Genomic DNA, 27729 nt, shown 5'->3' with positions numbered 1-27729 from the left:
GTAAGGATTTGCCCAGATAAAAATGACTGTCAAGAAAGAGGCAGGGAGGACAGACAACCAGGTCTTTACACCATTGATTAGTCAATATCACACCCGAGGTGAAAGACGATCTGCAATTCTGAGGGGTTCCATCAAGAAACACAATGCTCTGAACTAAAACAGTGATTCAGATCCCTCCTACAAAATGAGATTTCCAATCATAACTATGAAAACTTAACTAAACTGGCCAGGATTTTATTTTTGGATTTCCAAATCACGGCTTTGGCTAGCGTATTGCAAGACGTGTTAATTGGAATGAAAGGTAAAAAGGAAAGTCTGTCTGTTGATTTGAACAGGTAATCACTACATCACACATTTAAAGAACTCCACCTGGTAGGGAAGAACGGCTTCCTACTGCTGCACACTATGGAGAAAACCAGACTCGAATGCCACCAACATGTTTTAACCTGATTTTTTTTTTTTTTTTAAACAAAAGACAGTTGTTGTTCAATTGGTTGCGCTGACTGAGATGGGGACAACCTCGGGGTTATACTCCTACAGAAGCCCGTCTGAGAAAGGAAACTCAAGAGTGTAGATAGTAGATGAATTCTGTCAGACGCTCCTCTGTGACAGAACAAAAGCCTGCCATAAGATATTGTGTTAGCTTGAGCAAAAAGAAAAGACAGCTTTTAACTCAAATGACTGCCATAGACCACTGACTGAAAGTGACAGGTGTAGAGATCCTGACACTAACGTTAGCTTAATTAGCTAATAAGCACTCGGCTGTGATTTGATGATGAAGAATTTCTTGCCCCTCACTTCCCAAATAGCAGAAAGGGTCTCAAGTGCCCAACACTTGCAATTCATCTCTCAATCTTAAAATCTGTTTTTCTGCAGTTATAAGGCAGTGTAACTATGTGTCACTTTGAAGAGACGGTAAATCAACAAGCCCATGCTGCAGCACCGCAGAGTGTCCAGTGGTGGACCAGTCAAATCTGTTGGCTGCATTTGCCATTTCATAAATAAAAAACAACAGTTGCTGACACAGCTGAAAACATGGCATTGATAACCAATCAATTGTTAAGTACAGTAATTTCCAAAGCAACATGCAAAACATTTAAAGGTTCCAAAAAAAAGAAGGTGTTTGAACACATCATTTTGGGTTCTCAAAATGGTAATGAAGATGTTTCCCCCCCACATGTTTAAAAACCTAAAAATGTATAGATTAATGAAAAGTTTTTTATTTAGTTTTTCTAATTCTGTCTTTCACCAAATACTTTTAGTATAAAACTACAAAGGTTTATCTGCAAGCTTTATCATTGTAGACTTCAAATTTGCCCTGTGAGAGGTCAGAGGTGCAAGAGAAAGTTTGCTTGCTGGGAAAGAAAACTGAGTGGGATTTGTCAAATCATGAAATGGACACACCTTGTGGTACATTCCTATGGTACGTTACCTTTTGAAACATCCACAAATCGCCTGAAGCGGAGAGTTTTGGCAAAGTGTAAGAGATTGACTCATCGTATGAAACAAACAGCAACATGTTGACATCAAGATTGACTTTCAGGTTGTAATGCTGTAAGAAACGTTTTCTATCCGTTTATGACTAAAGTCCGGGAAAAGACAGTAATTCATATCAAGTACATAGATTTGAGTCCTTCAGAGAAATTAGGGGGATCAGGGAGGGTTATCAGTGACTTCTTAATCACACACAGATGTTTACAATTTGTTTCCCTGATTGCACCATAACATAAAGTCTGCATTTGAGCTGACTCAGCATGGTCTCTGCACATTCCTCCACACTACAAAGCATTTATATCAGATGAAAAGGAAACCAAATGTAATTGTCCTTTTCTGTCTATATCTCTTGGCCCTGACATGGACTGGCAGCATGCTTCTCTCTATTGTATATGTGTACTGGGGTAAGCTCCAAAAGCCTCTCTCTGAACCGCATCGATATAGGAGGTTTGCTAAAAGGGTTTTCCTCCCTATAAAACAAACTGTGGTAATAAAACCGCAAGCCTCCTCTAAAGAAAACGAAATGAAGCAACTTAAGAAATGTGCGCCAGGAAATCTCCAGGAAATCTCACTATTTCCCATGACTCCCTGGGATTGGAAGTCAAAAGTTTTCATGAACTCCACAAGCACGACAAGCAGTAATGTTGGGCACCTTTTGTCTGCGAGGTTTTTTCAAATACAAAAAAAGAGCCAGGATGCTGTCAGGATATGGTACAGGAACAAACAAAAATGCAATACTTCAAATAAAAATTTTCAACCAAACTTTTTATTTATTTTATGTGGTTTTTGCCGGGGGAATTATGTGCTGCTGTCCATTTACACAATATTTTTTTTTAACACTGATTATATTGTACCAAGAAATTGCTTCCATTTTTGGAGAATATAGACAACACTCGATCATCTCATCAATGTTGGTGGCACTGATGGCCTAGCGATTATGACACGCGCCCCATGTGCGGAGGCGGGGGTCCTGTGCGCAGTGGTCGTAGGCTTGGATCCGACCTTGGCACTTTGCTGCATGTCATCCCCCACTCTCTACTCCCAGCATTTCCTGTCTTCAGCTTGTCTATCCAATTAAAGCAAAAAGGCCCAAAAAAACCTTAAAATAATAAATATATGTAAATAATATCCATATGCCATGAACATGCACTGAAATCTGCAGACTGTAGTAAAAAAAAGTTTGGTGAATTGTGCCATCTAGTGGGTTTTGAGAGGAATTAATACATTTGATTTAGGTACAGCAGTATCTCTTGTAGATCATTACATTTTCATGATTATTATTCGTTTATGGGAAGCTTTAATTTGTAACTTGTTTGTGAACAGCTTCTGTGAAGATCTGGGGGCAATATACATACAAATACAAAAAATACAAAAAAAATGCTGTCTTACAGCTCAAGTTTTAGCATTCTAATTATTCTGTGATTACTTGTTTGAGAGGAACTAGTTTTCACTCTATGTTACGGCCATCCTACACGAAACCCTCGTACTTGAGACCCTTTCATTTATTAAAAAAAAACAAAAAACAAAAGGGTGGGCTCGTCCGGGATTTGAACCCGGGACCTCTCGCACCCTAAGCGAGAATCATACCCCTAGACCAACGAGCCACGTGACACATTTTAAATGATTTTATGACAAAACTCTTGACATTTTGAAAGTTGCGTAAAAGTTTACCAAACTTTAAACACAAACGTCGTCTGTTTATAGTTGACTGAGTGTTTTTTATTCAGTCAGTCCAACAAACATTTCTTCATATTTCCTGTCAACTGGAAAAGCTAAACCTATAGCCATCTCTAATTCGGCCCAACTTGGTTTTGGATCCTGAAGTTGGTAACTAGCTCACACAACTTCCGGTAGATTTTTTTAATTCTTACCTTACAGTCTTTGCTTCTTACCTGGGTTGATTTTTAAAGGTATCCTTGTCAAAGGTAAATAACCGAGACATTTTTTCCTTTTCACCTGAACAGCAGAAAAACTGAACCTGGGCCAACAAATAGGCTTGAATCTATTTAATTTGTCCTTTGAATGGACATGCGTTGAATTAAATTCGGTAGTCTACCCGTCAGGTAGGAAATGTCCGTTATTTTAAATTCAACACACCGTTGTAACGTCACTGAATAACCGCACGAGGTCGACATTCACTGCCGTGGAGAAGAAACAAAAAACAGAGGATCCTAAAAAAGGCAAGAGGTCTCACTTCAAGTTACTTCCGTTTTCGTTTAAAGTGGGATGGACAGGCTTTGCTACCCGAACCTCTTATTCTGGTGAAGGAGGTATGTTCTGGTTCTTACTCTCATTCTCTTATTATTATAATTATAATTATATAATTAAAACAACTTGAATTCGTATTCTTATAGGCTGTATAAATAATAATATTGCCTATTGAAGTGTATGATAAGTGAAAGTGGCAATTCAATTCCCCCCCAAAAAAGTTCTTGTGAAGGACAAATTATATTTACAGTCTATGAAATGATATCATATAGGCTAGGCTTTTATCGCATATCATATCGTAAAAAAACACAAGTTATTCAATCATAGGTCAATATTCTCCAAGTTCTTTCTATCAATTAATTAATTGTTTGTAAAACTTCTGAAAATAGTGAGTCACATCTGTACATAACGAAAGTTAAAGGCTTACAATACTTATGTCTGACCAATAGTCCAAACATACAAAAATCAACAGACAAATAGAGGCTCAGGTACATCATAACCATAGACCTATACTTCAAATGCCTGAGTAATACTCTACTGCACTTTTAACTGGGTGATCTTTGCGGTGCCCTTTTGAATTTATGTAGAAAATATTTGTGGATTGTCTATTGGTGGTTTATATGTTTCCAGCGTACAGTTTATGGTTTCCAGCTGCAAACCAATTTCCCTGAGGGGACAATACAAATGACCTTTGACCTTATTTCTCAGTAAAATCCCACTACTGGTTTCTGATTTAAAATGATAATTTTATAGAACTGATTCATTATTGCATTATATCATGCTCTGATTTCCTCCTAATTGTATTTGGCTGCCTTGTCTATGTAAAATATTTGAACCCAGGTAATATTAGAAAGAAATTTAGAAGTCATACGGGTGTAAATGGTTTTTATTTCAGCACAAATCATTTTAACAATCCTTTAATCCATGTTTTTTTTTGTTGTAAAGATTGGATGAACCAAATGAAAAATGTTTTTCATGTTTTTGTGACATGGGGGGAACTAAAGTGATCTTATTTTTAATTATTCTAATGCACACGTTGAAGTGAAAACAACATCAAGGGTTGAAAACAATGGATTTCTGTGACTCACTTGATAGGTCAAGACTCTTCAAAATCCCATTATTGAAAGTTATATTGATCAGAGGGCACACACAAACACAATACAAACAGCAACACAGCCTTAAATGATTACAAAGAGGATTTTCTTTCATCCCTGTTGACTATAATTGCTCTGAAGCACAGGGACATGAAAGCAGGCTGGTGATGCCTTGCCATTTGGTGCCTTTTTGCACCTTTCTGTTTGCCATTCCATAAATTAGCTGCTCTAGTTGGCTGTGACTGCCAGACGAAAACAAAGGTCTAAAGTGGGTCACAGTGAAAAAAGTGGATTGCTTTTTAAACCCTAGAAAAAATTGCTTTCAATGACCCAAAGAAATTGAAAATGTTATTTACTGAGAAGCTTAATTTCAATTAATACATGAGTGAAAAAAGTTCAAACTGAAATTCATTGGAGAGACGGATATTTTATTCAAACAATGCAGTATGTCTATTTTGACATTTTTCTGATAAAGGTATGATAAGTGTGTACCAAAACTTTTAACCCAGTATTTTTTAGGCATCAGTTGACCTCTGAACCTTGACCCTCGTGGTTGCTGGGTCGCTGGATGTGTGTGTATTTGGCAGATGGCAGCCTCAGTACAAACACCCGTAACAGGCAGCGTTGGCGCATATTTCACAAGGATCCAAAGGTGTAATGATTTTCACTGTGGAGTGCAAGAAAAATGAAAATTAAACAGGAATATTCATCTGACCTATACATATGTGTTTGTGCCACCCTGATTTTTCAGTTTAATCAAATACTGCAAATACTGATAATTTGATCTGTGTCCATATCCGCCTGCAACCAGGGTGCAGTCTGCGCCTAATGAGCTGTAATAGTCCCTAAAGACTGTTTGTTCAGTTCTTGTCTGGTATTATCATTTCAGAGCCACTTTATGGAGCAGCAGTAGCAGGATGTGGATAATAAGATGTTTAAACAGTGAGGGGTTATCCTTTTGAGTGAACAAACTGAAGCCTGTTGTCAGGTCTGAGAGAGTGTGTATCTGAGTAATAAAAGTGCTGATTAAACAGTTTTTCTAAGAGCATGTGTGTGATTGTAAATTGGGAATACAAACAGAAAAGAATATCATTCAATTTAAAATTTGGAGGATTCCTTCTGCTTACTTTCCTAGAAGTTAGAGAATCTTTATCCAATCCAGACGACCATATTGTTTTTTTTTCACGAGTCTAACTAATAAGATAATCAGTAAGATAATTAATATTTATATGGGCGGGTCTGCAGAGTTTGTCACTTCTGCTCAAAACCAGGCAACGGTTTTGCGCTGTTTCCAGTCCAAATGAAGCTAGCTAACTAGTTGCTTCACTTGTTGCAGGAGCATCAAGAACATTTAAAGGGATATTCAATATTTTAATATTATTAACAAAATTAATAAATCCATTAAAGGGGACACATCATTGCATTTAAAGAGACACACACACCAAAACGGAGCGTTCTGAGAGAGCTGGTTTATACAGGGTCACAAACCTCCTCTGCTGCTTGATTCAGGTTATACTTTGACCAAAGCACAGCACAGATGTTTCATTTAGACCACAGGGGACTGTTTGAAAAGGTGGAAAAGGGGGATTATATTTCCTCTTTAATATACCAAAACCAAAAATATAATGTAATCGATGTTGTTGTACACTAAGAAGATCCCGTTAAAGGATTTAGTGACCTTTCAGCCAACATGCTCTTCCTCTGTCAGTTAATAAATGGTAGCTCCTAGGTGTGCAGATCTTTTTGGCTTCTTTAAACCCTGATATAGGTCATTATAACCCTAACCCTATTATATGACACATCAATGAACTCATTAACGTGATCATAAATTGACTGAGCACTCATTTAGATCAATCGCACTGACGCTGACTTGCTGTCATAAATGCACACTAAAGGTCTAATTTCATACAAGATTTGGTTGATTTTCAATTAATTTTAACCTTTTGTATATTTATTTATTTATTAATTCTTCACTCAAGAAACTGATGGATCATTATGGCATATACAGTTTATATAACAGGTTTATTTACATAATTCTGTTTACATACTTACAATGTTTGTTATTTTTTCTGTCTATTAATAACTGTAATACAATGCACATAAAGAAATGTAAACATAACACTTTGGAATTGCATTGAAACAATTAGGGTTTTAATAATAACACCTCAACAAAATATTCAGTCTTGCACAGATTGTAATGAATCAATGGCTGAAAAATATGCCTATTTACAGTAAATCCTAGTTGAGTAATTTATGAAAAACTACATCTCCCTTCCTTTGTAAGAAAATAAAAATAGTTATCCTTTCTGAATAATAAAACAGTTTGTTTTATTGCTTTGTGAAGATTTATTGCATTATTGGTACCCAAAAGCCCAATTGATGGTTTAGTGCTGCAGTTATGATTCACACAGTTCAAGCTGTACTGACGGACTAAGTATTATGGCCCAATTCTCTGCATTCCGCATAAAAACCTTGATAAGGGAAGCTGCAGTCAGTACTGTAGTACAATAAAATAATGTGGTTTTGAAGACAGGAATACATGAAGGATGGTTGTCATGCTAACCGAATCTCTTTGCAATAACACAAGCGTATCCTTTAATCTACCATGTCTTCCTTCAAGATATAAAGACATAACCTTTCCCTTTTTGTTTTTCAATCTAGATTCTAAAGATTACTTTGGATGTATTACTCGTCGTGATGTAGCAGATAGCAAATATCTCACCGGCATGACTTCTTTTCATGCAATACCCTCTGTGGTGCGCTGTTTAGAGATGAATTGTGTTTGTATACAGATCAGGAAACACATTTGAAGAAGACTTGAGAGGAACACTTGAAAATTGGCCGGAAATTAAATCTAATCAGTCATACATTCTTCGTCTGTTACAAGCATGTATCTATTTGTTTGTTTCTTCTTTCTTTATCCAGTCTTACCCAGCTTAGAGAAAACAATCCCTGTTCTCCTTCCTCGACACACTGGCCGGAAGATTCGTGGCAGAAGTGGGTTGACGCAAGCGGCTTCAATGCTCGTCTCAGGGAGGTTCAGGCTGATGTTTTCGTCATCCAAATCCATCAGCTCCTTCAGCTGCTTCACTGATTCCAAAGGAAAGACTCTGTCCCCAGCCTGGTGGGGAAAGAACAAGAAGTGCTTTGAGGAACAAAATGTGACATAATTCAAATCGCTTTAGTATGGATGCTTTGAATTTAGAAAGAGAGCCCTTTGTGTTGGTCTAATGGAAATTAGAAGTATGTGCAATTGTTGAAATTAGCTCAATGTATTCACAATCTTGAGAAGACTGGATAGCCACTTAAGATGAAGCTTTTCATGAAAGGAAGAACATGACTGGACTGAGAAATTGGCTTTGATAAGCACGTGTCATTTCACAGAATGAGGAACACATCCTCTAAAATCAATCTTCTACTTAAAGGACATTTTTGATTTTATAAAGTGGGGCTGTTTGATGTTAACTATGAATCGTGAGTGTATTACCTACAGTAGATGGCAGTTAGCAAGATTCCTGTTTTGAGAAGTTGGTCAACACACCACCACAGAAGCTAAGCTATATTCTGCTGTGGACTGGGTTTGAAGCCAAACATTTTTAATGTCACTTAAAAGAGCCACTGAAAGAAAGAAATCAATAACACTTCAACTTCAAGCTAGTGTCATCACGTCAAGTTTATGCAATTTTTAGAATATTCTGAGCAATCCCTGTTGCTGTCAGACAACTTTTCCTGTAGGCACAACCATTTTTAACCATTAACATATTAAAAGCAGAGGACAAAAATAACCCGCTTGATCATCTAAAAATGTCAACAACATTACCAAGAAGAACTCAAACTCACCTTGACCTGCACACCTATGGCTCCCCAGCACACACACACCAGAACAAATACAACACTGAGCACTCTCATTGCTTCACAGGAGTTCTTTGTATGTGGCCACTGGGTACCTGCTCTGCCTCTTATAAGGTGTCTGGTTAGTGAGTGATTCATATATAATGACAGTGGGAGCATCCTGACCTGTGCATTAGATCCTCTTTTTTAGTTTATAACCCTGACCCTCCAAATCTGTTTATAACCTCTACCTACTGTATATCTCCTATAACTGCAATATACTTTATTTACATAGGGATTTATGCCAACACATCCTAAGCCTCAGTGGCATCTAATAAATCTCATCTTGTCTCTTTCCAACAGATATGCGTCACAGAGCTGTCTCATAAGGCTGCAATATACACAAACAGAGCCGTCACTAGATTGAGCGTCTGATATATTTGTGAATAATGACGTTTTTTTGTCAACTTAGATGCAAACTTTATTCATTCTATAAACTTTAAATTCTAAAATAAAAGAAAGAAAACAAAGTTTGAACACTTCTTACTCTATAATTAATGTTTTTTATATCCGGTGGAAGTGGTGAGTTGGAGCTTTTGATGATAAGGAGCACCTTTTCCCCAGTGTTTCAGAAAAGCGTCTACCTCTGGCCTCATTGTGAGTCACAGTCTGGATCTCCACCGTCAATTATATTTTAACCTGGCTTTGTGAAATCATAAACATTGTTTCCAAAGTCAGATCAAAGACATAAATAAATCGACCTATTTTGGAAGATTTCTTTGCTGCTGAGATGAAAGCTCAAATCAATGGACTTGCTTATTTCTGAATTCTCAAACACTTCAGGAAAGACTTTGTTTGGCACACTGTGTGCAAAGACAGCTGAGATAATAAGGAACGATTTCAGCCCCAAGAAGATTTTCTTCATGCAGAGTTTCATGTTTGACCAACAAAATACAGGACTGACACACACAGACACACGCACATGCGCGCACACACACGCACACACACACACACACACACACACACACACACACGCACACACTAGGCTAAACAAATAGCTGTTAATAAAAACTACTTAGTAACTAGACACTATTGTTTGTTAGATCAATATGCTTTTTATGGATTTTTTATTGGACGTGCATTAAGTAACTCTCGGGAACAATACAGATGTTCAGGAGGATGTTTAGACAAATAATATCAGTGAGTCTTAACAAAAACTACAAATCAAACTTAACAAGCTGGTGACAGTTTGGGAAATGGGAGAATTATTACAATGAGAGTTGTAAAAGCTATTTTGGATGGAAACATAAATATGTAAATCAAAAGGTGTAGTGTGTCTTTTGGCATGCTCAAAAAAGTAATAACCTGATTTTGATTTTTTTTTTTTAAGTCAACACACTCCACACTTTGGCCAAAGAGGTGTATCTTACGTCCTGCGGAACTTGTCTTGTACAAATTTAAAAAGTGTTGTTCATCAAAAAATCTCATCATGCTTTTTTTTTTTTTTTTTTTTACATTCATCAAGAATCTTTGCAATTACAGTGATCACTTCCTCTTTCGCCTACCGCAGCAGCAGCAGTAGTAGCAGTTTAAGGTGTTATAGAAATAATGAACCAATTTTCATAGCAGTCGGGATAATAACAAGATAAAATCTCATCAGTAGACAAACTTAAACAGACAAACTTAAACCTCAGTGTGAATCTGTGAAAGTGATAAAAAGGCATTCAGAATGACTTTATAGAAATAATCAATCGTGTGCTGGTCTTCTGTTTTCTTGTAGCTCACAAAGAGAGATCAGTATTATTATCAGTCCCTTTCATAACCAGCTTTTAACAGGAGCTTTAAGTAAAAAAAAAATAATCAAAGGAGCTCAGGCAGACTAATACGAGAGAAACAGACAGAGATAGAGACGTATTTAAAGCCATCAAAAGAAGTGTCTGGGTTTTGAACTTTAAGTGACCTCTGCAAAAACAAATCAAAGTCACTTATTCCTAGATTAGTTGTCATTTAGGGCTCATTACACATGATCTGTCATCAACGGTTAAATATGGGCCAATTATCAAAGATAAGATGTATAATTTAGGGCCTAGCTCTTTGTAGATAAAAAGTACCCACGGTATTTATGCCACTCACACAGGGAAGTGACAGTTGTTATTATATGCCGTAATGAGAGCTGAATGTAGGATCATCAGAGGGGATTCAGCCACATACTGATGTATGAAATCTCCATAATAAAGAACTGAGAGGAAAACTAATTAAACAATCCTCCTTGTTTAGCTCAGGAAAGCAGCTTTTGTTTTCAAACCATACAAAGATTAGTTAGCGCACGTGCCCCATGCACGGAGGCTGTAGTCCTCTGAGCGGGCAGCCCAGGTTTGAGTCTGACCTGTGGCTCCTTTCCCTCACCCCATTCCCCACTCTCTTTCCCTGGTTTCCCACTCTATCCACTGTACTATCTCTACAATAAAAGCTGGTTTGTTTGATTGTTTTTATTCTACCTCTGTGTTCAATATTTTAGTTCCTAAACACCAAGATTTATTCTTTGTATGATAATGGTAAATAAATGGCCTTGAGCTTGGAAAGCGCTTTTCTAGACTTTCACATTCACACACATGGGGCAGCTGTGGCTCAGTTGGTAGAGTCGGTTGTCTCTCAATCAGAAGGTTGGGGGTTCCATCCCCTGCTCATGCAACTACATGTCCACTGTGTCCTTCTGTGGTGTATCAATAGATCAGATACTTCTGACAATGGCCTCCACCATCAGTGTATGAATGGGTGTATAAAAGCACTTTGAGTAGTCAGCAGATTAGAAAAGCACTTTACAAGCTCAGGTCCATTACCATTTTCCATTTACACACATTGATGCAAGAGGCTGCTATGTACTCAGAAGTAACATATCCCATTCATTCACACACATTCACAACATAGCATACAGTCTTGCACATCAGACTTGTGGCTGCAAGTGCTGGGGATCGAATCCCCGACTTTCCGGTTGAGAGATGACTGACTCTCCCAACAGCTGCCCCCTCTTGGCAACAAAGCCAATGCTGACTCTGATTTTGACAGGTAACATTTTTTCCAGGAAGTTTTCTCCTTTTTTCCCCCCAAAAAAAAATATAAATAAATATGTTACTTGTGGAAATCTATTTAATCTCTGATTGTAAACCTGGTGGAATTCTGCTCATTTGTCTAATTTGAGTGTAATACTTACTGTTTTATAGCCTACATATACAGTACATGTGTGCCTATAACTGTTCAAATAGAAATATGTTGTAACTGTTTATAATCTACACATTCTTTGCAAAGACAACACAAAATAAATGGTGAATTGTTAAGCAACAAAAACTAAAATGTACCAGAATTAGCAATGTTTTATACATCTGATATGTATGCTTTTTCGCACACTGTGAGCAATTACATAGTCCTGGCTCTGAGCACATCATGATTTAACCTCTATGGGGATCAACAAACATAAAACATCTTGTACAGCATGCATCACATATGAAACCCCTCAGTTATACACTTGCATCATTATGTTAATCCTTTGCCTTTGGGCGTCAAGGTTGTGAGTGTATAGCAGGTGTCAGAGGGGAAATGAACCGAGTCCGCTGGTATCATGGACTGAATGTATATCTGTTTAATGATGTACTTTAGCTGACTCAGATTAAACGCATGGATTAAAAAAACACAAACTTTTCTTTAATATGTTGCAGGTGTTCAACAGAAGTGATAATGTTAACGTTACTTAAAAAGTGCATTCACACCCTTTTTAATCTGGGTGAGGAGGAAAAGTATCGTTGGTTCAAAAGAATACATTTACACGGATAACAAATTAAACCATCCGCAATTAAGTTTTTATATTCTGCGTGAAGCCTTCAATACCATTAAATTAAATGATGAATTGATGCTATTATCAAACAAAGTGCTGGGGATAGCAATGCATATGGCTCACAACAAGGACATTACAGTATATGGGGCGGCAGTAGCTCAGTCCGTTGGGAGTTGGGCTGGGAGGGTCGCCGGTTCATGTCCTGGTGCGGACCATTATGTGGAAGTTGGTCTGGTAGCTGGAGAGGTGCCAGGGGACTTCCCGAGCACTGCCGAGGTGCCCTTGAGCAAGGCACCGAACGCCCAACTGCTCTGGTGCGGCCTCTGCTTAGCAGCTTGTAGCAGCCCCACTCTGACATCTCTCCACTAATGCACGTCCACAGATCCTGTTTGTGCATGCGTGTGATTTGGGCCTATGTGTGTGAGAAGCATGTCGCTACCCTGAAAGAAAAACCTAGTTGTTATAACTAAAAAAGTTAGTGTAGGGCCTGCCTTAACATTTTAAGTTAACTGAACTTAAAAAGATGAGATAAATTTGTGATTATTCCAAAGAAATACAATTTTTATAGTCAAATAAACTTGACATCAAATCAGTTGTACTAAAATCTTTAAGTTCACAAAACTTTTGATCAAAATTCACTTCCCGTGAAGTTATCTTGTTAAGGAAAAATGGTCTTTCAATTTCTTTTGACTTGAAATCAAAAATGAAAAATACTTTATCAAAAGTTGAATCCACTTAAAATATTGAGTTAAATTAAATCATCAATTTAATTGAATATATATCTATATTTTAGTCAACTTAAATCACTTTAGTTTATACATTTTTAGTGATTCTTTTTGCGTTTATGGAATATTTCAACTTCCTGTCAAATAATAATAATAATAAAAAAGATATCTCTACAGGTTATTCATTTTATCATAGAAACCAACCAGTTTAAGTTCTTCAACCTTTAATAGCAGATCAGATCAAACAGCATATGTAAATATTTACCAATGTTTTGACCTCAAATAGATAAAGATAAAAAAAATCTGCCTTTTCTCAGTAAAAAATTGGGCATGAAAGTCCACACAAAGAGTCACATCCTCTTCCAGAGAGGGGCGTGGTTAGACACAGAAACAGCCTATTCTGAGCAGATAGTCACTGGTTATGCTAATATCCACTGATATTATCGGCTGGCTGAGTTATTGGTCAAGATCTGGATGATAGTGTAATTAAATGTGTGTTTTTTCTGCTTTCTTTTCTGCTCTTTTACGGCTTTTGACTGTAGGAAAGAGGGAAAGCACTCTTGTGCAGCTTTTGGTAGCATTTTAAATGAGTTCAGTTTAAGACAAAGTTAGCCTGTAGCTCATAAAAAAGTTGAGCATCTAGCATTTAATGACCTTGGTGGGTTTATATGAGGGGACCAAAAAAGTGCAAAAAAGACCAGAAAATATCAACCAGACATGTGTTTCTGTGTCTGCTGGATTTGTAAACAGTTTGATAAAAAAGTGTATTAAAGTTATGTTAGAGAATAATATTGAGGTGGCTTATCTTGCAGCCTGGTAATGTTTTCTGCCCCCTGTTGGGCGAAACCAAACCAGCGAGAAAAAACACCTGCTGTTTCTAGTACGATTTCACAGACACAATATCTCACAGAAACTGAGACTTCAGAACGGCTTCGCTGTCTGTCAGTATTGATCCCACCTCTGCTGAATTAAACAGTTATCAGCTCGACTAATCAACCCAGACTTCAGAAGAAAAACAAATATGGAGGACAATACATGTCATCAGCTGGCTATCTTCCTGGCATGCATTCTGAAGCAAAACAATATATGGGTGAAATCCAGGCTGAGTTGTATTATGCAACATCTGGTTGATGATGCTTCCCTGTCTGATCACTCTCATTGGCTATTGATAGTTAAGATTTGAGATCAGGGAGGCTCCAACTCAATCAGGAGCAGTTAAATAATCATATTGACACTTGAGGATTATTAGGACAAATCAGTTGCTACAAACTGGAAATCTACTTGGATATAGCCTAGTCGTTAAAAATAATAAAGTGTTTTAATTTAAGGAAAGAGCACAATTTACACATGATCTGTCAATGAAAGCTTTTTATTCAAACAATGTAAATAAAAAAGGAAAAATGAAAAAGAAGCTTTTCTTTTAAATACATATACAAAGCTTGGTAAGACAAAAATGTAACAAAGAATGTAAATTCCAAAAAAAAGTATGATAAAGAACCGTCAAAGTGGTTAATATTCTATAAAGTAACAGTTTTCAGTTTGTCTGATTTTCTTTTCATTTTGGGTTTAGTTTTTGTCTTACGGGCCTGAGTTATAACCTCTGTATTCAGGGAACAAGAGTCATACTCTCATCGTTGCTGGCAGATGTTTTTTAAGTTCCCTGAAACAGTTTTGAGGGGAAGGAAGAAAAATCACAAGTCTTAAGCTGGGCGAGATGTTTCTGGCTTGCTGGGTTTGTTTGATTAGCAGCCAGTGCAAGCGGCAAAGGCGCAGATCTCACAGACGTCCATGGGAACTGCAGCTGATGGAAATACAGGAAATGGAAGAACAGGCGTTAGCTACACTGATTAATCACACATTAAAATATTCATGACCTGACAGGTTCACTGTAGATACCTTAAAACGTTGAATATGTAATGTTCTCACCTAGTCTGGTGAGGGATGCAGACGCCCCTCTCTGCCTGCAGAGGGGCAGGAACTCTTGAGGGAGCATGGGGTCGGCACACAGGGACACGGTGCTCGCTCTGAGACGAGGGTTTTGCACCTCAGTTGCAGCACTGCCCCCTGACAGCTCCTGAAGTCTCTTCACGGCTTCGAGGGAGAAAGACAATCCATTCTCCTGGAAGAAAAGGCAAATGTTGGTGGCTAAGAAATGCAACACAAACGAAGGCTTTGCTTGCTAACGTAGAAGCAGCTTGAATAATGTAAATTACAAAAATACGAGGCAGAGGTTTGCATTTGTTTGCACGACCTCAAATCCATAACAGGAAAGAATGTATCGGTAGGGTTGTCATGTTCCTGCATTTACCTGCAGTGTTGTAAAAATACCCTGACTACTACTCTAATGAGCAGAAAATTGTTCCAGCAGTACAGAAATGTTAACTGAAGCAACTTACTTCAACTTGCACGGCTTCAGCGGTCCAGCTGAGAGCCAGGACGATCACAGCGATGGTTGCGAGTGTGGCCTTCATGGTAACAGGTGACAGTTTTTTTGTTGTTGTCTTGCAGCGTCTTTGTCTCTTGCTGTTGATGTGCTCAGCAGGTGCTCAGCTCAGTGTGTGCTTTCCCTCCGTCCACACGCCTCCTTTTAAACAATTCTGACCTGCAGCCCCGTGCCCATGTGACCAAAGGTGCTACAAATGAGAGCAAAGTATTTCTCACGGGTTAATGAGTAGTGATGGTCTGTTTTACAGGCGTGTAAAATGGGAATTCATAAATCCTATTCTGACCTCATCACCTGTCTGATTATGTTTATGGATCCCTGGCTCACTTGTCTTCGCTGTCTGTCAGTATTGATCACACCTCTGGTGAGTTAAACAGTTACTATCAGCCCGACCGATGACAAAGAAGCTCTGGCAACCCTTTTGTTGGAAAGTCCAGTTACTCACACCTATGCAAATAATTGAACCTGGTTTCACATGTTTTTGTGTGATATACCCTGATTGTGTCGTATTCGAACAAAGACCTACTTTTTCATCTATTAATGCAGCATTTCTATACAGTTTTTTTGCAAACTGCAGTAGGATATATGCTAAATTTCATGTCAAGAACTGCTTTATGTCGGATTTCTTCAACCCTTCCCACACACCGAACTGCATGTAATGAGGCTGAAACAAACCATTAAATCTGTATGCAATTATTATTATGTTTTTATTTTTTTATCCCATGTGAGTTTCCTGCAGAGTTCTCATTAGCTCCTGTTGTGGAATAATCAGATGGTATTTACTGAATAGCAGTACAAATTGAGTATACTTCTGCTTCTGCTGCAGAAAACATGAAGTTCAGTTTATTTACTCAGCCCCTCAGCCTGCACAGATCTGAATTAATCATGTGTAACAAATATGAAATGCGAGAAAACTTGGCATTAGACACTCTTGTGTGTAGCACAGGATTTGTATGTGCTTACAGAAGGCAGACGTGGGTTGAATCACAACACTCACAAGAGTTTTGGGATCATGTAGGTGCTGCAAATAGCATGAATACTTACTGATGCATTGCCCTTGAGGCCTTAAAATGGTCCTTCTAGCAAATTCAGTAATGAGGTCAAAAACACAGATAGAGATAATGGCTGCAGCAGGAATCAAACCTGTGACCTTCCAGTAATGGCAAAGCAATCACCACACCTGAAATCAATTAATTTTGCTTGAAAGTGGCACCGAACGCACACACACACGGCGGTGCTAAGGTGGCAGGCCAGCGACACATCAATGAGGTTTTTAATGAGCTTATTAAACTCAATTCTTTACGCAGGAAATGAAGGAACTATCCATCCCGCTGACCCAAAGTGGCACATTGCATCTCATCAGCTCTGCTGTCATCAAACTTTAGTCTGTATAGCTCCATTCTCTCTGCCCATTATTTAATTAGTAACGTCTGTCGATGGGATTTATGAGGTGATTCCAGCCAATAAAGGATAAGGATGGTGCAATTTATCTGTTTTTAATTATCAAGAGGAACCTTATATTTATTATTGGTCTGGCTGCCGAATTATTCCAGAAGCAGCATCAAGAGACAAAAATCTTTTGGCATTTTGGGCCAACTTTCTTAAAAAACAAAAACGGAATCATAAATCACGTAGCCTAATGTGTTGGTACACTATGTTTATAGTTTAAAATATCAGGTTACAGGAGATAGTTCGTATTGTACATCTCCCTCTCATTCTTTTCCTGTTTCTAATTTCTATCTATATTGCTTTTACCGTTGTGGGTCGCTGGTGGGCTGGAGCTGATCCCAGCTTTCAGTGGGTGAGAGGCGGGGTACACACTGGACTGTCTGCCAGTCAATCACAGGGCTGACATACTCACATTCACACCTACGGCCACCAATAGAGTCAGCAATTAACCTAACAAGCATGTGTTTGGACTGTGGGAAGAAGCTGGAGTACCCGGAGACAACCCACACATGCACGGGGAGAACATAAAAACTAGAAAACCCTGTAGAAAGGCCCTGTCCGATGGGGATTCAAACCAAAAAGCTGTAAATCATGACAGCTCAAAAGACAAAGAGTAGCTTGATTAAGCTTAGAAAAGGACTACATGAAAGTGATAATATTGTGTGATCTGAACAATGAGCTAGCTTTTCTTAAGTATGCTTATAAATATCCTTTATAAAGAGTTGCCTGGACCTACTTGATGGAGTGATTTACCAAAAACTTATTAGCAATCATCAATGTGTAAATGAGTTAATTTTAGTTTATTTGTTTATTGTGTCATGGACAGTCCCCTTTACTTAACCGTACAGTAAAAGGAGCATCTTTAGCCTTTGCGGCTAATTTCCAGATGCAGTCTGCGGCCAGTTGTCAGTGGGCAACCTAAAATGCATTAGTTAAAAATTAAAATACAATAAATTACATTACATTTATAAATACATTCGGCCTAAGCAAAGGGAAGAGAGACATACAACATGACAATACAGTGGAGACGAGGGAAAAGAATAACCACAGAGGCCACATTAAAATCACAATTGAGACATAACATGGAGGCAGACAGCAGAGATTGAGACTGCTGTATCAGTCAGATCAATAGAAATAGAGAAAAAAAAATAGAATTAGATCAGTCTATAATAACAATTACACGCTGATCTAGTTTCCCTTCTTTGCTCCAAGTGGTTTAATTACAGCCATCCTTTGTTTCTTTTTCTTGCTCTGGTTTCCGCTCAGATTTCAAAGACTTCCATATTAGGTGTGTGAATAGTTGAGCCTATAACACCAGGGTCAACCACACCTTGGGTTCAGTGCATGATGGGATAGGCTCCAGACGCCCAGTGACTACACACAGGATAAGCAGGGAGAAAGAATGGATTGATAAATAAGGAAACACTGAAATAAGGCCTGTGCTACCCTTTATTTTCTGTATTAGTCATCCCTAGTTGCACTGTATGCATCATGCAGTCCATGCAGACAGGTGGGAGTGATAAAAAATGCTGATAATGCATTGTTAATCAATAACCTTCATTCCAGGCAGGTAACGTGTGTTTTTTCTTTTTATTATCATACTAACAGGCTGCCACGAAAGCAGAGGGGCTATCTGGCGGACATGTGAGGGCGTTGGTACAGACGTACAGCAGAGAGGAATAAAAGGATATGGTGAGGCGATGCCCCTAGATAATTGAATTTGTTGAATTATTTAAAGGTGAAGAAATGTATCATTGAAGGTGACAGACTCAGCCTAGCTTTTGGCTACACTCAGTAACCTCCGCTTACCTTGAATAAAACAGTTTGCGCTGCTCAGTAGCTGTGTACTTATTGGTGATTGATTTGAAGTCAACAATTCTCTCTGTTGAGCAATGAAGTGAAATATAGTTTGCAGACCATGCAAACAGGCAATTATTCAGACTAGTCTGACAGTAAGACTGATGATGATTAGTTAGACTGAAGGGAGATAAATCATCAGCCTGAGTGTGAACAGAACACCTTGTAAGTATTTAACTGACCCCTCTCAACACGGACATCTTACATTCAAGCTGGTTAGCAAGCGTAGTGCTCATCAAGGATTCTTCATCAAGCTCTGTTTGTCCAAACATGAACCTTTGACCTTTTCAAGTACATTCCTTGTTTTGACCATGTAGCAGAAAACCAAACCACACACAAATTTGCAACTATTAGCAAAGTAAGCACCAAGTTGTTGAAAGGTATGGAGCATTTATGGGATCCTAACAGACAGATATTTACTTTGGAAGCAAAATAAAGCTTAAAGAGTGTGGGTATTAGACTTTGGATAAGCAATGGACTGAATTTTTCCTTAAAAACTTATGATAATGTCCCTGTCTGAAGTTTGGACAAGACAGCATTATACTTGAATAAATGTACAGATTTTTATTTTTATTATGTGATGCGGAACAGCACAGGACAAGTGAGAGACACGACCAGAGCAAAACTATGAGGGAGATATCTGTGTAAACACTTACAATGACAAAAACAGGACAAAACAGAAGCGAGCAGTACAGGAACTAATGACATGTTGTAACATTGTATACTGAGGGTGCTGTAGGGCTGTGTGTTTGTGTTTGTGTATGTGTGTGTGTGAGAGAACCCCTCCCCCTGCCCTCCCCTCCTTTAAATTCAACTCATCTCCCCCAGATTTTGTCATTCTTGTATTGCTTTAATATTTATGACTTTGACGTGGAAGTCAAAACCACACTGAATAAAAACACGTCATAAACCTTCATGATGAAGCCGGAAGTGAAAGCGATATTTCCAGTAGGATAAAGTTTACACAGATATTTATCAAAGTGTGTGTGACTGAAGCAGACACATTATTAATTCATTCTCCTTTTAAAATAGAAGTAAACTCTACTCTCAAATAAATTTATGGCCATTATTCAGACTGTGGTCGTTCTCTCCTGTTCAAAGGCCAAAGCTGTCTTAACAATAATAACCGGCTCCCAGTGATTAAGTAGCTGATTAGATACAAATTGTGAGACTGCAAACTTTGTCTTCAGTTTCAGTTTCTTCACCAGGTGAAGGCTTGTCTGTTGTCTGTGCAAAACATCATACACAGGGTGTATTGCATGGCGGTTTGGTCGGGCCCAATGTGAAGAGGCCATAGTTCTCAGGCGGGCAGCATGGGTTTGAGTCCAATGTGTTGACATTGCAGATTTTTCTCATATTGTGCTGGACGTGATCAAAATAGGCAAAAGAAATGTTTGCCAAATTGGAATATGTGGTTCAAAATGTATTTTGAGATATTTGGTGAATACTCTGCTGCTATCCATAGATTTAAAAAAAAAGCATGATTTATGAAATGTAATGTTGAAGATATACATTTTATAAAAGGGGAATATCTACATTCTTGCGGAGATAAGCATACCAACACTAATCCAATTTCTGGAAAATTTACAAAGCCACAGCTGGTTAGCACAGCCGAGAACAAAACATGCAGCCTGAAACTTGAGAAAATAACTTTTTTTTGTTCTTCTGTTAAGCAGTTTCTTTTTAATAATTAATACAGATATTCTAATATTGTTCTCTTTAGTTGGGGAAAGTCAGAGTTGCTTTTTTCTCCTGTTTGCTCACCAGATGTTACCTGAAGTTTACTATTTTTGACAAAGACACACAGTAAGAGTGATGTTTATCTTCTCACCTAATCAAGGGAACAAGAAAACAAACCACATGTATTACATAATGTGGAACTATTTATTTTAATTCTTGGAAAATGTACATTTAGGAGGTATAAAAATTCATCTCTGTGTCATTTTATGCTTCTCAAATCCGAGTGTTGGATGTGTAAATTCCTTGAGTGGCAGACCTATAAAAGTGAGTTACACCAAGTTATCCAAGCGTCACAGTTTTGGTGTATGTTGTAACCTTTTGTAATCTGAGGCTTTGGTTTAGAGACACTGAACCATCTCCTCTAAAGCTGTAAACCCAACAAATCATCGTCCTCAAACATGTCATGTCATAGCATGCTCAATAAAGACGTAATAAACTGCTCTGAAAAGATAATTACAGAGTGAAATGTCAAACCACTTAAGACACCAAAGCAGAACATTTAATCAATTGGGTTTATGATAGAAATGTCAAGTGAAGAAGTACAAGATGGTTTCGTGACTAGCCTGAAAGAAAAAGACACCATTAATTTATCAATCACCTGTAGGTAATTGAGTCTACCAACAATGGTAATGGTTGGGGAAATCTCCAGTCCTTCTTTCCAATGAATGTGAAGGTGGTACTTAATAGTGTGATTACAAGACACATCTTCAGATACAGTGAAAGTTAGAATATGACATGCTGGGCCCATTGTGAAAACTAAATTTCATAACCAACTCAAAAGTGCACAATATAAATCAGGCGAAAATGTATGAATTCAGGGAATATAAAAAATGCATTTATTAAAAAAAGGAAGCATCGCATTTTACAAAAACACTGTTGTTACAACTGAATAAATTCTGCTCAAAAAATGACCAAAGTTTACCGGATGTCCCTCTCAACCTCCATACCCTATTGTCAAAACTTTAAATTCTGGCCAAGGCATTTCACAAATTACATTTAATTAAATCACTATAAGCCTCACGATTTGAGTACTGTAGTTGACGCTTTTAGATGTGGGGTCAACAATGGCAGCTTTATCCCGAGGCCATAAATTGGCCCAAAGGCTTGGTCAGTTCCTCCAGTCTAAATGTGTAGATTTATTGAGGGTGTTAGATTTATGCTCTGCTGAATAAATCATCAACAATAGATCATCTCTGTTTATTTACCAGCAGGCTGGGCGACATACAGATGACTGCTGTATCTGCTGCAACAGTTCCCATCGTTTAATGTTGTCTTACATTCAAAATGTTAAGTAAAGTTAAGTAAACTCTCTGATGTACATCTTACTCTCTGATGTACGTCGCTTTGGATAAAAGCGTCTGCTAAGTGAATTATAGAATTGTAGAAGTAAATGGAATAACATACACAGAGGACAAGTGAAGGGATGTATGCATGTATTGATGGATATCCTTTTTCATGTATGGATGGACGGATGGATGAATTAATAGATGGATTTATAAATGGATTAATGTATGGACAGAGGGACAGATAAATGGATGAGTTGCTGGATGGATGATAATTTTATTGATTAATGGATGAGCTGTTGGTTTGATGTATGCATGCATGGATGGATGGTTGGATTAATTGATGAGCTGTTGGCTGGCTAATGGATTGATGCATTAATTGATGAGCTGTTGGTTAGATGGATGGAATATTTGATGATCTGTTGGTTGGTTGGTTGGTTGGAAGGTGGTGCAAATCGAAAAAAATTATTTTCAAAGAAATTGTGACCACATTTGAGTAATTTTATATTAAAGACGTGTAATATTCAAGATAATTAAAGTCAATATAGGTCTGTATACCGTCTTCACATTGTCATAAAAGATGGTTTGAATTCATTGTTTGACTGATCTTCTTCTGTAGTTTCAATAGAGTTTGACACTATGCCAGAAAAAAAGGTCAGGGAAGCCAATAATAATCCAGTCCCCATTTGCCAGGTGCCACCAATAAATCAAATAATGTGTGTCAACCTGAACAGGCTGACAAGCCAGGTACATGTGCGCATAAATTGATATCTGTTTATTAGTGCTAATACAGATATATAAACTAATATCTCACCTCAGCCTTAGCACAGTCTTCCTGGTTGTGTCTGTTAATAAATGAACTGCAGGTAGAGTGACCTGGTGCCAAACAGGCCAAATGTGGGAAAAAGAGTATGTTTGTGAGGAACAATGTTGCAACCCTAAAAAACACTTCTCTTGAAACATTAACTAAAACATACTTAAAAAAATGCTTTACACGGGTTGATTTGGTTGCACACACTTTGTAGATTATGCATTTCTCCAAAGAGATGTAACTATAGTCGCTTCTTGGGTACATCCTCAGATCCACAGGATTTTTTCATTTACTTTTTTGAAGAATTAGAAGAATCCAGCTCAAGTGAAACTGCACGTGCATTATGGTGTGTATACTACTGTTTTTTTTGTTTGTTAATTTACTAATTTATGCCAGGATGACCTACTTAAGCAGCCATGCGCTAATCTATCATGTTATGTACTGTTTGTTTATGATTTTGGTCTTTTTGTCCTATCTTTTTTAGTGTAATGTTTCTCTGGTATTTCTGGTGTGTTTATTTTGACTTTTAGTTTATTCTGTGTTGTGGCTCTGTTCTGAATTTCTTCACAGCTGTGGATCATTTGGCTTCATCAACAGAAGCTCATATTCTCCTCCTCGTCTCCCAGCAAGCTGCCCAATTGTCCTTACTGCTCGAGTGGTTATATCCGCTCCCTTTCATGTCACATAAAGATTCCTTTAGGGATGTTTTTTGCGTCAGAGTTCTAACTACGCATGTTTTTTTGTACTTTTCCAGTGTCTCCCTCTACAAAACCCCAGCGCTTTTAAACGAAGCCAGCTTCACGTCAACAATTACTCAAGCTTCAAGTCTTAGTTCAGATCATTCTCCTGAGAAACTCCTCACCTCAACCTTTGAGGATTCATCCATTTCCTCCACCCTTGTAGGAATCCCTCAGCAGAGCCACATCAACACAGAGACTGCATTTGTCCCCTGTTTATTCAAGAGCTTTTAATGCATTTTACCCATTTCCATCTGTCTGCATTTCGATTTGGGTCCAGTAAAACTGTTACATAATGTGCAATAATATAACCATGGCTGGGCTTAGCATCCTGAGTGAGATCTTTCATTGCCCCCCCCCCCCTCCCCCCATCTGCTTCATAACTACACAGTAATTTCTAACATAATTTAACACTCTCATGTGTTTTCAGCTGTTCATGCTTTGCAGTATGACCACTGATCAGGAATCGTTTCACTTAAAGGATTTTTATTTTGACAGATTCATTGCCCCTAATTATCAGCCAGTCCAAAAGTCAATCTGTTGGCTTCACAGCTGATTCGTCTGAAAGACCCAAACAAGTTGTAAATCATGAGAAAAAAAAATTGTAGCTATAACAGCAGGATAATAGATTTTTGCCATAACTGTTGTTTGTAGTATGTTCAAGTCAAGACGGTAAATAATTTAACTTTCAGAAAAACAACTTGTTTAAAACAACATTTTGAGGTGTGTGTCTACAGAAGCAATCATCACATTTTTAACCTCAATTTACCTTCCAAGCAGATTGGTTTATGAGATTTTTTTTTTACCAGTACAAGTGTACAGTACATGTGAAAACTAATCTGTGTTAGATCAAGGAGAGTGGCCACAGCAGTGAATAAACTGGTTGATAACACAGCCAAGACACAGTGTAAGGGCATTTCCTAGTTTGCCTCTAGCATTCAAGAATATTTCAACCTGATCAATATAGGCACGAAGCAAATATTATCAATCAGTAGAGACCCGCAGTCAATATCCGCAGTGGAAACTCTTGGCGGCCCGACATGCCTTGTATTAAAATGATGTTTACGTTTTCCTCACGTCTCTCTATTGATTATTTTTTGGAAACTAGAAGGGAGGAAGAAGGAGAAAAACAGTGTGGTTCAGGTTTCACCTGTCAATAAACCTTGGTCTCCAAGTCCAACAAGTAAACAGATATTAACATATGCGCAATATCATCTTCTTTACTGCATGTACAACACGGACGTGGAAGCACGCTTGAACAGAGCCCATGAAACAATATAAAATAATGAAAAAGCTGATTGCAAATATGTACCAACAGTTTACGAATCCATGTCTACAGTTTATTAAACTGTGCCCATCCATGCAAAACTGGAATCAGTTTACAAATCGATGTAACACAGTTTAAGAATCCACAGATTGCAAATCCGTGTGCATGGTTTTGCAAACTCTGGATATGGATTTTCAAGTGTCTGTTTACCCGAGGCTTCATAAACTTCAGACCTAAACAGACAAGAATACATTTAAAGTTATGTGATACCAAAGGTTTCATTCGTTTTAAAATGAAACATCTCATTTCATTTCATTGTAATGTGATTATATAATGACATACTTCCTTCATGCTGACTAATGACAGGCAATAGCTTTTTTTTTCCCAGTGATACACACAACTCACAACTGAAGAAATTGTCAGTATCCTTTGGTGTAAATTCCTTCCTTCATTCATGCATTCATTTCACAAATAATATAAGCAGCAGTCTTTATGTTGTTTTGTTTTTTTTGTTTAAAGACAGTCAGTTGCATTTTTTCCTCGATAAGCTGGAAATAGAGGAAAGTTAAGATAAGATACTTTTTGTCATTGGATGCTATTCTAACAAACTTGTGGTTTCAATGTTTTCTGTGTGAGTAAGCAGTTGGAATCATTCCTACTGCCATTAAACATCTAGGTTAAGTGTATTGTATGGATTTTATAGTGTATGTGGTAATTATGTCGTCTCATAAAAAGCTTTCGAAGCGATATTACTAAAGCATGATCAACCTTTGTGTCTCGTGTTGCCCTAGTAACTGAGAACACAAAAAAAACAGCTGCATAGTCAAAAGTTAACTTGAACATATTGGCCTTTAAAAAAGAAATGACACCATAGCAGTTTAAGCCTTTGATGTCAAGGCCGAGGTATTATGCGAGCCGACTGTTTTACTGCTCCGCATAAAGCATCTTTGTATTCTCATATGACGTAATCAAAAGCAATATTTTATGGATGGAACAAAGCATGCTTTATGCCATGTAGATCTTGTGATGGCCCTGTGCATTGCACAGTTGACTGATGTTTGATTCCTGTCTCTAAGGGCTGCCGACGCTGAGGCAGGTAATCAGGAGAATGAGACACATATTTTAAGCTGTGCCTAGTGCTAAAAATCAGAGCAGCAGTCAGTCTCTGTGAGATGTTTAGAGAGACCTCATCTGACAACACACCTTTGCGTTTGGTTTCTTTGGCTCAAAATATAAATACTGCATACTAACCAGACTGTTAGTATGCCGTAAGCAACAAACTAAAATACAGGTAAAGCAACGTACTTCTGTTTCGAGCTCCGTTCGATGAGCTAGCTTCAAGCTAGCGTGACCGTCGGTCCGTAGATATTATTGAAGAACAAAATGCAAACGTTCATTTCTAATACAAAACGTAATCATTTTAATACTAATTCCAACATGTTAAAGGCATTTCAGTTTGGAACTTTTATTTTCAATCGCTAGTTGGCTGGCTGTCGAGCTCCGCGATAGGACAGGCAGAGAGCCACAGTGCATTGTGGGGCCAATATGCTCCGTTTCATACTTAAAAATTCTGGCCGGTCTAGTATACAGCCGGGTATTTCTTGTATACACAAAATTGCATACTATGATTTCAGATCGTACTTCAAACTCAAAGTGACGCCACATTGAGTATAAATCCAAGTATGTGGTTTTGGAGACAGCCATTGTGTTTGGTTTTACACACAACACCTATACAGCACATTTCACCACACCCACACTGTTCACAACTAACTTTACAGATATTTCAAATCTACAGGTTTTTGATCATTTCCCTTGTAAATAAATAACTTAAAATATAAGTATAGCCCTGTGTCTCCCATCTTTATGGCAGAGCTGTGGTGTGACAATCTGTGCAGACACCTCGTTTATTTTCAAACTCACAGTCCTGACTGTTTTTTTTTTCTGTAAATCATCACCTCAAAGCAAAGAGCAGCGCCTTTGATTTATGCCCGTGCAGTGACATTTCATGCCATTTTCAAGGCCGGCAGGGGAAACAGTTTTGTGGTGAAAGGCCAAATATGTTTGTATGATAAAGCTTAGAGGAACTGCTGCTTGAGCTCATGTGAAAGATACATAATGGGAGATGGATGACCCTGCTCTGTCTACACTGCATCACCTTTAATGACTTCTTTATTTTTATTTACAATAACTTTAAACTTGATGTCTTCATTGTCACACATTGTCCTGCCTGTAAATCTAACACAGGTCAAGTAGAAGGACATTTATCACTTGTTGAAAAGGACGCAAGTGTTAAAAGTTAAAAAAAGAGGCTTGATTGTTGGTACACTTGTTTTTTATGTCTCCAGTTTTCAAAAAATATTAGCCCTTCATCATGAAATGGCAAAAAACTCAATTGCCCCAGGACTGGCTCCTTAATAGCCGTTTTCACATATGCACTCCGGATAATATCTAGATAATTGCGGGAGGACTGCTCCGGAGATTCTCCCGACTTAGCCGTTCACATATGCTCCTCACAGCGGGGGACTTTCCCCTGTCGGGGGGGGGGGGGGGGGGGGGGGGGGGGGGACTATGTGGTTTTGGTAAGACGTGAGGTAAGACATGACGTAAATAAACAATGTAGAAGTAGCAGCCGAAGCAACAGAGTCCGCTATAATGAGAATATTTGCCTTTATATCAATGCTATGTGTAATCCAATGGAATGACAACATCCACAAAACAGTGGAGAACATACTGACGAACAGAAAACATAATGCAGCCATTTAATTACGTGCACAGAGATCATAGCGGTCGCGTGCAGACACTTTAGGCAGTCACTGTATATAAATGTCACTCGGGTCCCATTGGCTCGAATTGAAAATATCCGGAGTATATTCGGCCGCGTTCAGACATCAGCTCACTCGGATTTTCTGCGGATAAAATACTAGGGGTCTGGCCGGAGAAACTCTGAGTAAAGTCCACACG

The 27729-nt window shown here is 38.1% G+C and overlaps 1 protein-coding gene, 1 long non-coding RNA gene and 1 other non-coding gene across 3 annotated transcripts; 1 reads left to right on the top strand and 2 right to left on the bottom strand.

Annotated features, from left to right (window-relative positions):
* Nucleotides 1-3026: 3026 nt before the first annotated feature.
* trnap-agg (transfer RNA proline (anticodon AGG)) lies at nt 3027-3098 on the bottom strand. The gene has a single exon. It is a non-coding gene; the product is annotated as a tRNA-Pro (tRNA).
* An 11436-nt stretch (nt 3099-14534) lies between these two features.
* On the bottom strand, nt 14535-15747 carry si:ch211-220m17.5 (guanylin family protein). Its single transcript, XM_020643385.3, has 3 exons — nt 15578-15747; nt 15108-15300; nt 14535-14982 (listed from the first exon to the last, which is right to left on the bottom strand). The coding sequence occupies exons 1-3, from the start codon at nt 15650-15652 to the stop codon at nt 14924-14926; spliced, it is 327 nt and encodes a 108-aa protein (XP_020499041.1). The 5' UTR covers nt 15653-15747; the 3' UTR covers nt 14535-14923.
* A 2690-nt stretch (nt 15748-18437) lies between these two features.
* On the top strand, nt 18438-27268 carry LOC109991176 (uncharacterized). Its single transcript, XR_002278271.3, has 3 exons — nt 18438-18583; nt 18682-18765; nt 23519-27268. It is a non-coding gene; the product is annotated as an uncharacterized lncRNA (long non-coding RNA).
* Nucleotides 27269-27729: the final 461 nt, after the last annotated feature.

Source organism: Labrus bergylta, chromosome 5 (genome assembly GCF_963930695.1).
Source record: "Labrus bergylta chromosome 5, fLabBer1.1, whole genome shotgun sequence".
Taxonomy (NCBI): domain Eukaryota; kingdom Metazoa; phylum Chordata; class Actinopteri; order Labriformes; family Labridae; genus Labrus; species Labrus bergylta.
The sequence above is the reverse complement of the archived record's forward strand: the minus strand, read 5'-3'. Positions and strand labels throughout refer to the sequence as shown.

Bases quoted from the DNA above. Each gene is read 5' to 3' on its own strand.
- si:ch211-220m17.5 (XM_020643385.3), bottom strand. From the start codon at position 15,652: ATGAAGGCCACACTCGCAACCATCGCTGTGATCGTCCTGGCTCTCAGC. The intron at 15,301-15,577 runs GTAAGTTGCTTC...CTTTTCTTCCAG, and splicing joins CTGAAGCCGTGCAAGTTGAA to GAGAATGGATTGTCTTTCTC. The intron at 14,983-15,107 runs GTGAGAACATTA...TATTTCCATCAG, and splicing joins TGCATCCCTCACCAGACTAG to CTGCAGTTCCCATGGACGTC.